Source organism: Tachyglossus aculeatus, chromosome 2, assembly GCF_015852505.1.
Source record: "Tachyglossus aculeatus isolate mTacAcu1 chromosome 2, mTacAcu1.pri, whole genome shotgun sequence".
Classification (NCBI taxonomy): Eukaryota; Metazoa; Chordata; class Mammalia; order Monotremata; family Tachyglossidae; genus Tachyglossus; species Tachyglossus aculeatus.
This window is the reverse complement of record NC_052067.1, coordinates 68,646,601-68,662,575: the sequence shown is the minus strand read 5'-3', so window position 1 is coordinate 68,662,575 and position 15,975 is coordinate 68,646,601. Positions and strand designations below refer to the sequence as shown.

Here is a 15,975-nt window from a genome sequence, read left to right as displayed (position 1 = left end):
TGAATGATGTTCTCCGAAGCGGTTAGCACAGTGCTGCGCGCGCAGTCAGCGCTCGACCAATATGACCGACTGACTGCATGAATGAATGAATGAATGTTCTCCGAAGGGGTTAGCACAGTGCTGCGCGCGCAGGCAGCGCTCGATCAATATGACTGAATGAATGTTCTCCGAAGCGGTTAGCACAGTACTGCGCGCGCAGTCAGCGCTCGATCAATATGACTGACTGACTGAATGAATGAATGTTCTCCGAAGGGGTTAGCACAGTGCTGCGCGCGCAGTCGGCTCTCGATCAATATGACTGACTGACTGAATGAATGAATGTTCTCCGAAGCGGTTAGCACAGTGCTGCGGGCACAGTCATTGCTCGATCAATATGACTGACTGAATGAATGGTCTCCGAAGGGGTTAGCGCAGTGCTGCGCGCGCAGTCAGCGCTCGATCAATATCACTGACTGACTGACTGACTGAATGAATGAATGTTCTCCGAAGCGGTTAGCGCAGTGCTGCGCGCGCAGTCAGCGTTCGATCAATATGACTGACTGAATGAATGAAGGAATGATGTTCTCCGAAGGGGTTAGCACAGCGCTGCGCGCGCAGTCAGCGCTCGATCAATATGCCTGCCTGATTGAATGAATGAATGTTCTCCGAAGCGGTTAGCGCAGTGCGGCCCGCGCAGTCAGCGCTCGATCAATATGACTGACTGAATGAATGAATGATGTTCTCCGAAGCGGTTAGCGCAGTGCTGCGCGCGCAGTCAGCGCTCGATCAATATGACCGACTGACTGAATGAATGAATGATGTTTTCCGAAGCGGTTAGCACAGTGCTCCGCGCGCAGTCAGCGCTCGATCAATATGACTGACTGACTGAATGAATGAATGTTCTCCGAAGCGGTTAGCACAGTGCTGCGCTCGCAGTCAGCGCTCGATCAATATGACTGACTGAATGTTCTCCGAAGCGGTTAGCACAGTGCTGCGCGCGCAGTCAGCGCTCGATCAAGACGACTGAATGAATGCTCTCCCAAGCGGTTAGCACAGTGCTGCGCGCGCAGTCAGCGCTCGATCAATATGACTGAATGACTGCCTGAATGAATGTTCTCCGAAGCGGTTAGCGCAGTGCTGCGCGCGCAGTCAGCGCTCGATCAATATGACTGACTGATTGAATGAATGTTCTCCGAAGCGGTCAGCACAGTGCTGCGCGCGCAGTCAGCGCTCGATCAATATGACCGACTGACTGAATGAATGTTCTCCGAAGCGGTCAGCACAGTGCTGCGCGCGCAGTCAGCGCTCGATCAATATGACCGACTGACTGACTGACTGACTGACTGAATGATGTTCTCCGAAGCGGTCAGCACAGTGCTGCGCGCGCAGTCAGCGCTCGATCAATATGACCGACTGACTGACTGAATGAATGTTCTCCGAAGCGGTTAGCACAGTGTTGCGCGCGCAGTCAGCGCTCGATCAGTATGACTGTATGAAAGAATGAATGAATGATGTTCTCCGAAGGGGTTAGCACAGTGCTGCGTGCGCAGTCAGCGCTCGATCAATATGACTGACTGACGGAATGAATGAATGTTCTCCGAAGCGGTTAGCGCAGTGTTGCGCGCGCAGTCAGCGCTCGACCAATATGACCGACTGACTGACTGAATGAATGTTCTGCGAAGGGGTTAGCGCAGTGCTGCGGGCGCAGTCAGCGCTCGATCAGTATGACTGACTGATCGACTGAATGAATGATGTTCTCCGAAGCGGTTAGCGCAGTGCTGCGCGCGCAGTCAGCGCTCGACCAGTATGACTGACTGATCGACTGAATGAATGAATGTTCTCCGAAGCGGTTAGCGCAGTGCTGCGCGCGCAGTCAGCGCTCTATCAATATGACTGACTGAATGAATGAAGGAATGATGTTCTCCGAAGGGGTTAGCGCAGTGCTGCGCGCGCAGTCAGCGCTCGATCAATACGACTGACTGACTGAATGATGTTCTCCGAAGGGGTTAGCGCAGTGCTGCGCGCGCAGTCAGCGCTCGATCAATATGACTGGCTGAATGAATGATGTTCTCCGAAGGGGTTAGCACAGTGCTGCGCGCGCAGTCAGCGCTCGATCAATATGACTGACTGACTGAATGAATGAATGATGTTCTCCGAAGGGGTTAGCGCAGTGCTGCTCGCGGAGTCAGCTCTCGATCAATACGACCGACTGACTGCATGAATGAATGATGTTCTCCGAAGGGGTTAGCACAGTGCTGCGCGCGCAGTCAGCGCTCGATCAATACGACTGAATGAATGAATGCTCTCCCAAGCGGTTAGCACAGTGCTGCGCGCGCAGTCAGCGCTCGATCAATATGACCGACTGAGTGAATGAATGAATGATGTTCTCCGAAGCGGTTAGCACAGTGCTGCGCGCGCAGTCAGCGCTCGATCAATAAGACTGACTGACGGAATGAATGTTCTCCGAAGCGGTTAGCGCAGTGCTGCGCGCGCAGTCAGCGCTCGACCAATATGACTGACTGAATGAATGAATGAATGTTCTGCGAAGCGGTTAGCACAGTGTTGCGCGCGCAGTCAGCGCTCGATCAATATGACTGACTGACTGACTGACCGAATGAATGAATGTTCTCCGAAGCGGTTAGCGCAGTGCTGCGCGCGCAGTCAGCGCTCGATCAGTATGACTGACTGACTGACTGAATGAATGATGTTCTCCGAAGGGGTTAGCACAGTGCTGCGCGCGCAGTCAGCGCTCGATCAATATGACTGACTGAATGAATGAATGTTCTCCGAAGCGGTTACCACAGTGCTGCGCGCGCAGTCAGCGCTCGATCAATATGACTGACTGAATGAATGAATGAATGATGTTCTCCGAAGGGGTTAGCACAGTGCTGCGCGCGCAGTCAGCGCTCGATCAATATGACTGACTGACTGACTGACTGACTGAATGAATGAATGTTCTCCTAAGCGGTTAGCACAGTGCTGCGCGCGCAGTCAGCGCTCGATCAATATGACTGACTGACTAACTGGTCTCCGAAGCGGTCATTGCTCGATCAATACGACTGAATGACTGAATGAGTGCTCTCCGAAGCGGTTAGCGCAGCGCTGCGCGCGCAGCAATCGCTCGATCAATACGACTGAATGAGTGCTCGATCACACCGAGCGGATGACCGAGTGACTGAGGGAACGGGCGTTCCCCGCGGCGCCCGGCGCAGTGCTGCGCGCGCAGCCGGGGCCCCCAGGGTGGGGCGGCCGTCCCCGCGGCGCGGGGCGCATGCGCGCGGAGGGGCGGGGCGGGGCGGGATGTCGGGCGCGCGCGTCGGGGGCGCGTCGGGGCGCGCGCGCGGCGGCGGCGGCGGCGGCGGCGGCGGCGGCTGGTGGTGGGCGTGGGCGTGGCGCTGCGCGGGCGTGTTGTCGGCGGCCGCGGGCCTGTACGTGTTGCGCCGGCTGGGCCTGGCCATGGCCTGGAAGTCCGGAGGCTCCAGCCACGCCGAGCTCATACACAACCTCCGCAGTGAGTCGGGGACGCCCCGGGGGACCCCGGTCCACCCACCGGCTGACCCCCGCCCTTGCCCCCCTCCTGCCCTTCCCCCGTCCCGCCCTCCTTTCCCCCCGGCCTTGCCCCCAGCCTTGCCCCCGTCCTGCCCTTCCTTCCCCCCTCCACCCCTTCCCCCTCCTGCCCTCCTTTCCCCCCGGCTTTGCCTCCCTCCCTCCCTTCCTCCCCCCCCCCAGCCTCTTCCCCCCTCCACCCCTTCCCCTCCCGCCCTTCTTTTCCACCAGCTTTGCCCCCCTCCTTCCCCTCCTTCCCACCAGCCTTTGCCCACCTCTTGCCCTTCTTTTCCACCAGGCCTTACCTTTCCCACCAGCTCTGCCCCCCTCCTGTTCTTTTCCCCCCAGCTTTGCCCCCCTCCTGCTCTTCTTTCCCCCCAGCTCTTCCCACCTCCAACCCTTCCCCCTCCTGCCCTTCTTTCCCCCCGGCTTTGCCCCCCTCCTGCCCTTCCTTCCCCCCAGCCCTTTTCCCCTTCCTGCCCACCAACCTTTGCCCCCCTTCTGCCCTTCCTTCCCTCCCACCGCCTTTCCCCCATCCTGCCCTTCCTTCCCACTAGCCTTTGCCCACCTCTTGCCCTTCCTTCCCACCAACCTTGCCCCCCTCCTGTCCTTCCTGTTCAGCCTTTGCCTCCCTCCTGCCCTTCTTTCCCACCAGCTTTGCCCCCCTCCTGCCCTTCTTTCCCACCAGCTTTGCCCCCCTCCTGCCCTTCCTTCCCACTAGCCCTTGCCCACCTCTTGCCCATCAGCTTTTTCCCCCTCCTGCCCTTCTTTCCCACCAGCTTTTTCCCCCTCCTGCCCTTCTTTCCCACCAGCTTTTTCCCCCTCCTGCCCTTCTTTCCCACCAGCTTTTTCCCCCTCCTGCCCTTCTTTCCCACCAGCTTTTTCTCCCTCCTGCCCTTCTTTCCCACCAGCTTTTTCTCCCTCCTGCCCTTCTTTCCCCCCAGCTTTGCCCCCCTCCTGCCCTTCTTTCCCACCAGCCTTTGCCCCCCTCTTGCCCTTCTTTCCCACCACCTTTGCCCCCCTCCTGCCCTTCTTTCCCACCAGCCTTTGCCCCCCTGCTGCCCTTCTTTCCCACCAGCTTTGCCCCCCTCCTGTCCTTCCTCCCCACCAGCCTTTGTCCCCCTCTTGCCCTTCTTTCCCACCAGCTTTGCCCCCCCTCCTGTCCTTCCTCCCCACCAGCCTTTGTCCCCCTCTTGCCCTTCTTTCCCACCAGCTTTTGCCCCCTCTTGCCCTTCTTTCCCACCAGCTTTGCCCCCCTCTTGTCCTTCTTTCCCACCAGCTTTTGCCCCCTCTTGCCCTTCTTTCCCACCAGCTTTTGCCCCCTCTTGCCCTTCTTTCCCACCAGTCTGTGCCCCCCCTCTTGCCCTTCTTTCCCACCCGTCTTTGCCCCCCTCCTGGCCTTCCTTCCTTCCTTCCCACCAGCCTTTGCCCGCAGGTGCCCTCCCCCGTCCCTGATAATAATGCGAATTTCTCCCCTTGCCCGGGGCCTCCTGGGTTGAATTCTGAAGGGGAGCAGCAGACGGTCCGTGGCAGTCCGTCACCCAGGCCGTGGCGATTGCCCGTCCAGCCCAAGGCAGATGCTCCCCGCAGCACACTCAGCACTTGGAAAACGACCAGCGCGGTGTTTCATAACAAAGAGTCGGGGGGGAATCGGAGGGTTGGGGTGGCGGGAGTCTGCCATCATTTGGACGCAGATGGGTTTCGGAAGAGGGTCTCCCTTCAAAGAGATAACGTACCGATGCCCGACTGGGTGTTTCCATCATTTGATGGAATGACTGGGCCCATTACGAAGGATCGATTGGGTAGATAACGCGTGGTTGCTTGGTTACTGTTGGGAATTATTACTGCTACTACTACTACTAATAATAATGATGGCACGTATTAAGCGCTTACTACGTTCAAAGCACTGTTCTAAGCGCTGGGGGGATACAAGGTAATCAGGTTGTCCCATGTGGGGCTCACAGTCCTAATCCCCATTTTCCAGATGAGGGAATGGAGGCGCAGAGAAGTTGTGACTTGCCCAAGGTCACACAGCGGACAGGTGGCGGAGTCGGGATTAGAACCCACGACCTCCGACTCCCAATCCCGGGCTCTTTCCACTGAGCCGCGCCGCTACTAGTCAGAATTGTGGTATTTGTTAAGCCCTTACTGTGTGCCAGGCAACCCTACCACGCGCCGGGGTGGAGACAAGCAAATCAGGTAGGACCCAGGCCCTGTCCCTCGAGGGGCTCGCGATCTCAGTTCCCATTTTCCAGATGAGGTAACGGAGGCACAGGGAAGTCAAGTGACTCGCCCGAGGTCACACAGCAGACAAAGTGGCGGAGCCGGGATTGGAACCCGGGCCCCGGGCCCTATCCACTACGCCGTGCCGCGTCTAATAATAATAATAGTGATGGGATTTGTTAAGCGCTTATACTCTGTGTCAAGCACTGTTCTAGGCGCTGGGGAATAATAATAATAATAATAGTGGCGTTTATTAAGAGCTTACTATGTGCAAGGCACTGTTCTAAGCGCTGGGGAAGAAACAAGGTAAGCGGGTTGTCCCACGTGGGGCTCACTGTCTTAATCCCTATTTTACAGATGGGCTAGTGCACTGCAGTCAGTACATACTACTTTTCCTCCCTTAGGTAGCTCACTAAACATCTTGAGGGAAAGAAATTTGGAATCAGTGGACTCTTCAGACTCACAAACTAGATGTTTTTCCAGTTTATAGTTACAGCTGCCCCGATTTATCCCAACGTCGCCCTGGTGGCTTAAATTCTCTTCGACGTGGCCCGGCGCCTGTCGATTTCGTTAGCGTTATTACTAGTTTCCTACAGATGATATGGCTTCTTTGGCAGAAAATCTATTCCATAGCCGTGGCTTTTGCACCACCTAGGCGGTTTGAATTCCAGCCTCCGCAAGGTACTGGTTATTTTAATCTACAAACTTACACGTGTATTTTTAGATGAAATATTCAAAAAATTTGGAACTGTTACTCTGTATTCATTCATTCAGTCGTATTATTGAGCACTTACTGTGTGCAGAGCACTGTACTAAGCACTTGGGAAGTCCAAGTTGGGAACATATAGAGACAGTCCCTACCCAACAGCGGACTCATAGTCTAGAAGGGGGAGACAGACAACAGAACAAAACATATTAACAAAATAAAATAAATAGGTACAAATAAAATAGAGTAATAAACACTAAATTTCAAAAAGCGTTAGCAAATTTTTAATTGCACGTGACTCATTCGAATGTATATGGTTTTCAGCTCCGCATATTTTTAAAGCACGTACTCAGATGTTTTTTGTTCTTGAACTGTAGGCTGAAACAGAAATATCATTGTGCAGGCTTTCATAACTGACGCAAAGTGCTGTTTTTGCGGAGCATCTACAGTTTAGATGATGGCTTTTAACTCGCTAGACGGAAGGATGTAATTTAGGAACTGTTACCTACCCTTATGATAAATCAGACTTTTGATTTTATAGTAATAATAACGATGGCTTTGTTAAGCGCTTACTACATGCAAAGCACTATTCCAAGCGCCGGGGAGGATGCAAGGGGATCAGGTTGTCCCACGGTGGGGCTCACAGTCTTAATCCCCGTTTTACAGATGAGGTAACTGAGGCTCGGAGAAGTGAAGTGATTTGCCCAAAGTCACACAGCTGACTGGTGGGGCTGGGATTTGGGGTTCTTCTAGACTGTGAGCCCGCTGTTGGGTAGGGACCGTCTCTATATGTTGCCAACTTGCGCTTCCCAAGCGCTTAGTACAGTGCTCTGCACATGGTAGCGCTCAATAAATACGATTGAATGAATGAATGAATGAACCCGTGACCTCTGACTCCCAAGGCTGGGCTCTTTCCACCAAGCCACGCCGCTTCTCTGATGGGAAGCAGTGTGGCCTACTGGAAAGAGCACAGGCTGGGAATCAATCAATCATTGAATCGGATCTATTGAACTCTCAGTCTGCTCCCAACTTACAGAGTAGAACCCAGAGGACCTGGGTTCTAATCCCATCTCTTTCGATTGTCGTGTGGCCTTGGGCACATGACGTTTTCTTTTCTGTGCCTCCGTTTCCTCAACTGGAAGTTGGGCATTCACTACCTCTTCTCCCTCCTACTTAGGCTGTGAACCCCAAGTCGGGTAGGGATGATGTCCAACCTGATTAACTTGTCTACTCCGGCGCCTAGAAGCGTCTCCAGCCCAGCCCGCACCCTCCACTCCTCTGCAGCTAACCTCCTCCCTGTGCCTCGTTCTCGCCTGTCCCGCCGTCGACCCCCAGCTCACGTCCTCCCCCTGGCCTGGAATGCCCTCCCTCCACACATCCGCCAAGCTAGCTCTCTTCCTCCCCTCAAAGCCCTACTGAGAGCTCACCTCTTCCGGGAGGCCTTCCCAGACTGAGCCCCCTTTTTCCTCTCCTCCTCCCCATGCCCCCCGACCCTATCTCCTTCCCCTCCCCACAGCACTTGTATATATTTGTACAGATTTATCACTCTGTTTTACTTGTACATATTTACTATTCTATTTATTTTGTTAATGATGTGCATATAGCTTTAATTCATTCATTCAGTTGTATTTCTTGAGCGCTTACTGTGTGCAGAGCACTGCACTAAGCGCTTGGGAAGTACAAGTTGGTAACATATAGAGACGGTCCCTACCCAGTAGGGCATTCCAGGCCAGGGAGAGGACGTGGGCCGGGGGTCAACGGCGGGACGGGCGAGAACGAGGCCCGGTGAGGAGGTTAGCGGCGGAGGAGCGGAGGGTGCGGGCCGGGCTGGAGAAGGAGAGAAGGGAGGTGAGGTAGGAGGGGGCGAGGGGATGGAGAGTTTTGAAGCCCAGGGTGAGGAGTTTCTGCCTGATGCGCAGATTGATTGGTAGCCACTGGAGATTTTTGAGGAGGGGAGAAACATGTCCAGAGCGTTTCTGCACAAAGATGATCCGGGCAGCGGCGTGAAGTATAGATTGACGTGGGGAGAGACAGGAGGATGGGAGATCAGAGAGGAGGCTGATGCAGTAATCCAGTCGGGATAGGATGAGAGATTGAACCAGCAGGGTAGCGGTTTGGATGGAGAGGAAAGGGCGGATCTCGGCGATGTTGCGGAGGTGAGACCGGCAGGTTTTGGTGACGGCTTGGACGTGAGGGGTGAACGAGAGAGCGGAGTCGAGGATGACACCAAGGTTACGGGCTTGTCTGTTTGTTCTGACGATTTTGACACCTGTCTCCATGCTGTCTGTCTCCCCCTTCTAGACTGTGAGCCCGTTGTTGGGTAGGGACCGTCTCTGGATGTTGCCGACTTGTACTTCCCAAGTGCTCTGTATAGTGCCCTGCACACAGTCAGTGCTCAATAAATACGATTGAATGAATGAATGAATGCTTGACTCATAGCGCTTCATTCATTCAATCATATTTATTAAGCGCTTACTGTGTGCCGAGCACTGTACTAAGCACTTAGAAAGTAGTATTTGGCAACAGAGACAATCCCTACCCAACAGTGGGCTCACAGTCTTAAAGGGGGGCACAGACAACAAAACGAAACAAGTAGATTTAGGCATCAATAGCATCAACTTGTACTTCCCAAGCGCTTAGTACGGTGCTCTGCACACAGTAAGTGCTCAGTAAATATGATTGAATGAATGAATGAATCGAAATATAATTAGAGAGCTATATATATATGCACATAATAAACTAAATAGAATAATAAATATGTACAAATATACACAAGCGCTGTGGGGCGGGGAAGGGGGTAGAGCGAAGGGAGGGAGTAGGGGCGATGGGGAGGGGAGGAGGAGCAGAGGAAAAGGGGGGCTCAGTCTGGGAAGGCCTCCTGGAGGAGGTGAGCCCTCAATGGTCTCATCCCGTAGATGTAATTTCATAGTGTTGTATACAGCGTTCCCATTAAACTACTATCTTCCTGGGGTTAAATCGAGATCACGGCCAACATGGAGAGAGGGAAATAAAAGGATAGTGGTGTTTGATAAATTCAAATTAGAGTGGGAGATAATATAGCGTTCCCATTAAACTATGATCTTCCTGGGGTTAAATCGAGATCATGGCCAACATGGAGAGAGGGAAATTAAAGGATAGTGGTGTTTGATAAATTCAAATTAACGTGGGAGATAATATAGAGTACTAATATATGTACTTCCCAAGCGCTTAGTACAGTGCTCTGCACATAGTAAGCGCTCAATAAATACGATTGATGATGATAGAGGAAGAAAGGGATCAGGGTAGATGGCTTTTGTCAGAGTGTTTCCCAGCCTGTTTGGGTCCATAAGATCCCAAGAACTTGGAGAATGGTCTTTGGTGCCAATAATAATAATAATAATAATAATAATAATAATAATAATAATAATAATAATGGCATTTGTTAAGCGCTTACTATGTGCAAAGCACTGTTCTAAGCACTGAGCACTGTTCTAAGCGCTGCAAATCCAGGCTGGAGAGTCTTTGAAAGAAATACGCCTTCGGTGGTTTGACCCGATGGATCCCGGACTTGCCCGGCGCCCGCGGTAAGCGCGCTTTAGGAGTACGACCACCCTCGCACGCGCGACTCTCCAGCATTGGTTTTCCCTGGATTTGGGGGGACTTGGCTAGTGAGCCACCCCTCTTAGCTGGGAGCCTCTTTTCTGGAGTAGTAGTTTCCAAGCATTCCTGGTCAGGAACGCTTTTTCTCGTTCCTGATTTGATTTCATTATACACTTTGACTAAATTGTCAATCTCCCTCGCAGAGGATCCTTTAACATCCCAATAACTTTAGGACTGTTTTCTCCATACTACCGTAATTGCTTCAAATCACTGCAGCCCTTACAACTCTCCCTTTGCGTTCAACATCTTGTCCCCTCCATCTGCCCTTCATTTCCCCTCGCAAATATAGTTTCTGTGGTCTAAAGTCAAACTCTAAAGACTCTTTAGACCACACTTTGGGAGCACCATAATAGAATATCAGTAAGATAACCCGAATGCCCTCAGTTGCTTTAATATTCAAGCAGCTCACAACAGCCGCGTTTCAGAATTCTTTTTTTTTAAGGCCTTTTCATCAAATAAAATCAGCTGGGACTGTTTGAGCAAAAAACCCAGAAGTAATTTTGTCAGAAAAATATCCAGATTTTGAACCTAAAATCCCTTTGCCGTGGCTCTCCGATTTTGTTCCCGGTGTTACTCTTCTAACCGATTGGAAGAGTACCCACTTAAAAAGGGGCATTTTGTCTCTACATTCCAGTACTTTTATCAAGCGTATTCAAATGCAAAATGTAGCCACCTAATCAGATACCAAGGGATTGTTTTCAGAAATTCTGGCTTAAATCTGCTAACGGAACTAGACAACCTTTTGCTCATTTCGAAGGAGGTCATGTCTAGAGTTGTGAGTTGTGTAGTTATTTATCGAGTTCTGGGGACCTTTACTTCCAGCCACAAAGCTCCTTGGTAGACTACTGAAAACGTTTTTATGCAGTATGCACTTTGGTTTAGAAAGTGCTTGTGATGCTTTAGGGATTGGTCAGTTCGATAAAGTCAGTGGTACTGATGAAAGAAGCCACCCCAATATACCAGGTGTTTTTTTTGTGAATAAAGAATGCATCATTTTTAAGTGTTCATTAAATGAAATCATTTGTGAATACAGTGTTTTAGAAGACCCGTAGGGGTAATCATTATGTCATACCAGCCCACTGTTGGGTAGGGACTGTCTCTATATGTTGCCAGTTTGTACTTCCCAAGCGCTTAGTACAGTGCTCTGCACACAGTAAGCGCCCAATAAATACGATTGATGATGACGATGATGCCACCTTTTGGGTTACTTTGAGGATTTTTGCCTGTGCCTTCTCTTAGTTTCTGACTGTTTGGGGCCATAGGTCCAACCAATCAATCAATCAATCAATCAGTCGTATTTATTGAGCGCTTACTATGTGCAGAGCACTGTACTAAGCGCTTGGGAAGTACAAATTGGCATCACATAGAGACAGTCCCTACCCGATAGTGGGCTCACAGTCTAAAAGGGGGAGACAGAGAACAGAACCAAACATACCAACAAAATAAAATAAGTAGGATAGAAATGTACAAGTAAAATAAATAAATAAATAAATAAACAGAGTAATAAATATGTACAACCATATATACATATATACAGGTGCTGTGGGGAAGGGAAGGAGGTAAGACGGGGATGGAGAGGGGGACGAGGGGAGAGGAAAGAAGGGGCTCAGTCTGGGAAGGCCTCCTGGAGGAGGTGAGCTCTCAGCAGGGCCTTGAAGGGAGGAAGAGAGCTAGCTTGGCGGAGGGGCAGAGGGAGGGCATTCCAGGCCCGGGGGATGACGTGGGCCGGGGGTCGACGGCGGGACAGGCGAGAATGAGGTACAGTGAGGAGATTAGCGGTGGAGGAGCGGAGGTTGCGGGCTGGGCAGTAGAAGGAGAGAAGGGAGGTGAGGTAGGAGGGGGCGAGGTGATGGACAGCCTTGAAGCCCAGGGTGAGGAGTTTCTGCCTGATGCGCAGATTGATCGGTAGCCATTGGAGGTTTTTGAGGAGGGGAGTGATATGTCCAGAGCGTTTCTGGACAAAGATAATCCGGGCAGCAGCATGAAGTATGGATTGAAGTGGAGAGAGACACGAGGATGGGAGATCAGAGAGAAGGCTAGTGCAGTAGTCCAGACGGGATAGGATGAGAGCTTGAATGAGCAGGGTAGCGGTTTGGATGGAGAGGAAAGGGCGGATCTTGGCAATGTTGCGGAGCTGAGACCGGCAGGTTTTGGTGACGGCTTGGATGTGAGGGGTGAATGAGAGAGCGGAGTCGAGGATGACACCAAGGTTGCGGGCTTGTGAGACGGGAAGGATGGTAGTGCCGTCAACACAGATGGGAAAGTCAGGGAGAGGACAAGGTTTGGGAGGGAAGACAAGGAGCTCAGTCTTCGACATGTTGAGCTTTAGGTGGCGGGCGGACATCCAGATGGAGATGTCCTGAAGGCAGGAGGAGATGCGAGCCTGGAGGGAGGGGGAGAGAGCAGGGGCAGAGATGTAGATCTGGGTGTCATCAGCGTAGAGGTGATAGTTGAAGCCGTGGGGGCCAATGAGGTCACCAAGGGAGTGAGTGTAGATTGAGAACAGAAGGGGACCAAGCACTGAACCTTGGGGAACTCCCACAGTAAGAGGATGGGAGGGGGAGGAGGAGCCTGCAAAAGAGACTGAGAAAGAACGACCGGAGAGATAAGAGGAGAACCAGGAGAGGACGGAGTCTGTGAAACCAAGGTCAGATAACGTGTTGAGGAGAAGGGGGTGGTCCACAGTGTCAAAGGCAGCTGAGAGGTCGAGGAGGATTAGGACAGACAGACAACCAGACTGGATAGGTTGGTCATCAGTCAATCAGTAGTACTTATTGAGTGCCTACCGTGTGCACTTGGGAGAGTACAATACAACAGAATTGGTAGACACGTTCCCTGTCCACAACATGCTTTCAGTCTAGAAGATGGTACAATTAGTAGTATTTATTGCGATAGACCCACTTCACTCATTCAGTCGTATTTATTGAGCGCTTACCGTGTGCAGAGCTCTGTACTAAGCGCTTACTTCAGTGCCAAGGGCTGTATGAAGCCCTTGGGGGAATTGAAGTAGGGGTAAAAGGAGCATCCCCTGCCCTCGAGGAGCTCACAATCTCAGATAGAGTTCTCTCCGGAAAACAAAACCAAAACAGAGACCAGCCCTGCGTATCGGTTCTGCAATGGTGAAAGAAGAAATCCCTCTTTGCAAGATGCCGTCTGTGGTACACAAGCAGAAGGTATCAAACTAACTTTCCGAGGAATGGAAAATCCGATCGCTTCGAAATTTGGAACTCCGTTCTTGAATTCCGAATGAAGAAAGGAGAAGCCTCATTGTGGAAGGGGACCTAGGATCCCCTAGTAATCGGTAGGATTTATTGGGCAGCGGAGAATCAGCGTGGCGTAGTGGAGAGAGCACAGGCCTGCGAGTCAAAAGGTCATGGGTCCTAACCCCGGCTCCGCCACTTCATCATCATCATCAATCGTATTTATTGAGCGCTTACTGTGTGCAGAGCACTGTACTAAGCGCTTGGGAAGTCCAAGTTGGCAACATATAGAGACAGGCCCTACCCAACAGTGGGCTCACAGTCTAAAAGGGGGAGACAGAGAACAGAACCAAACATAGTAACAAAATAAAATAAATAGAATAGATATGTACAAGTAAAATAAATAGAGTAATAAATATGTACAAACATATAAACAAATATACAGGTGCTGTGGGGAAGGGAAGGAGGTAAGATGGGGGGGATGGAGAGGGGGACGAGGGGACGCTTCCCTGCAGTGTGACTGTGGGCAAGTCACTTCACTTCTCTGGGCCTCAGTTACTTGGTCTATAAAATGGGGATTGAGACTGTGAACCCCACGTGGGACAGGGGTTCTGCCCAACCTGATTTGCTTGGCACATAGTAAGCGCTTGACAAATACCATCATTATTATCACTAGTATTATTATTCCTCGCTTATTCTCTTTAGAAAAGTATACTAAGTGCTTAGAAGAGTATTGTGAGCCCCCTCGAGGGTCAGGAGCCATGTCTAATTCCCACCTGTGTAGTCTCTCCCAACACTTTGCTCAGCGTGCTGCCCATGGTAAGCGCATAGTAATTACTAGTACTACTGTTAATTCTACAATCTGCTGATATTTCTGTAGACTGTGTATGCAAGGAGGTAATCTTGATCCTCAGACGTCTGCATGAGCTCCCCTGGAATGAAAGATGCTTTTTTAAATGGTATTTTTTTAAGTGCTTACTATGTGCCAGTCACTGTTGTAAACACTGGAGCAGATACAAGGTAATCAGGTTGGACCCAATCCATGTCCCACCTGGGACTCAGTCGCCATCCCCATTTTACAGATGAGGTGACTGAGGCAAAGGGGATCTAAGTGACTGGCCCAAGGTCACACAGCAGACAAGTCGCGGAGCCGGGTTAGGACCCTCTGATTCCCAGGCCCGGGCTCTATCCATTAGGCCATGCTGCTTCCCGACTTGACGAAGAAAGACCCTGTGGATTTACACGTCACCGTCTGAGTAGCAGGGCTTTGTAGGGGCTTTATAATTTAGTCCTGTTCCACTTATATTTATGCCTGAATGTTTCTGGTTTTTAGTGCTTACTCTGTGCCACGCCGTGTACTGCGTGTGGGGTGGGTAAGATAATCAGGTTGGACAGAGGCCCTCACGGTCTAAGTGGGAGGGAGAACAGGTATTTTTATCTCCATTTTACAGACGAAGAGACTGAGGCACAAAGGAATTAAGTGACTGGCCCATAGTCACACAGCCAGCAAGAGATGGAGGCAGGATTAGAACCCAGACCTCCTGATTCCCAGGCCCGTGCCCTTTCCACTAGCCCACACTTCTATAGTTGAGTGCAACAAGGGTTCTAGGAGTTGGAGTCAGATTCGGCTGCACAGGAGAAGCAGCGTGGCTCCGTGGAAAGAGCCCGGGCTTTGGAGTCAGAGGTCATGGGTTCAAATCCCGGCTCCGCCACTTGTCAGCCGCGTGACTTGGGGCAAGTCACTCAGAGAAGCAGCGTGGCTCAGTGGAAAGAGCCCGGGCTTTGGAGGCAGAGGTCAGGGGTTCAAATGCCGGCTCTGCCAGTTGTCAGCTGTGTGACCTTGGGCAAGTCACTTTAGTTCTCTGGGCCTCAGTCACCTCACCTGGAAAATGGGGATTAAGACTATGAGCCCCCAAAAGGGACAACCTGATCACCTTGTATCCTCCCCAGTGCTTAGAACAGTGCTTTGCACATAGTAAGTGCTTTTAAACTGTGATCCCACTGTTGGGTAGGGACTGTATATGTTGCCAACTTGTACTTCCCAAGCGCTTAGTACAGTGCTCTGCACACAGTAAGCACTCAATAAATACGATTGATTGATTAACAAACGCCATCATTATTATTCTCTGTGCCTCAGTTACCTCATCTGTAAAATGGGGATTAAAACTGTGAGCCCCCCGTGGGACAACCTGATTACCTTGTAACCTCCCCAGCGCTTAGAACAGTGCTTTGCACATAGTAAGCGCTTAATAAATACCATCATCATTATTATTATTATTATTATTATCATCAGCAAACTAGGGTTTTGGGAGCCTACAGTCATCATCATCAATCGTATTTATTGAGCGCTTACTATGTGCAGAGCACTGTACTAAGCGCTTGGGAAGTACAAATTGGCAACGTCTAGAGACAGTCCCTACCCAACAGTGGGCTCACAGTCTAAAAGGGGGAGACAGACAACAAAACCAAACATACTAACAAAACAAAATAAATAGAATAGATATGTACAAGTAAAATAAATAGAGTAATAAATATGTACAAACATATATACATATATACAATGGCATAATAGACACAATCCTTTTCTTCTAGGAATTTTCAGTCTGACGCCGTGTTGCGCTCCGTGTAGGGTATGTCTGGGTATCGTGATGGAAGGGCTCGGGATAACGGAGACCCACAAGT

General features: G+C 51.1%; 1 protein-coding gene across 2 annotated transcripts in view; it reads left to right on the top strand.

Annotated features, from left to right (window-relative positions):
- The first annotated feature begins 3,381 nt into the window (after nucleotides 1–3,381).
- PCMT1 (protein-L-isoaspartate (D-aspartate) O-methyltransferase) overlaps nucleotides 3,382–15,975 on the top strand; it is a 46,957-nt gene continuing 34,363 nt past the window's right edge. For both annotated transcript variants that reach the window (XM_038767543.1, XM_038767552.1), the window contains exon 1: nucleotides 3,382–3,490. In XM_038767543.1, the coding sequence (XP_038623471.1) occupies nucleotides 3,436–3,490 (55 nt within the window). In that variant the 5' untranslated portion in view covers nucleotides 3,382–3,435. The remainder of the gene's footprint in view (nucleotides 3,491–15,975) is intronic.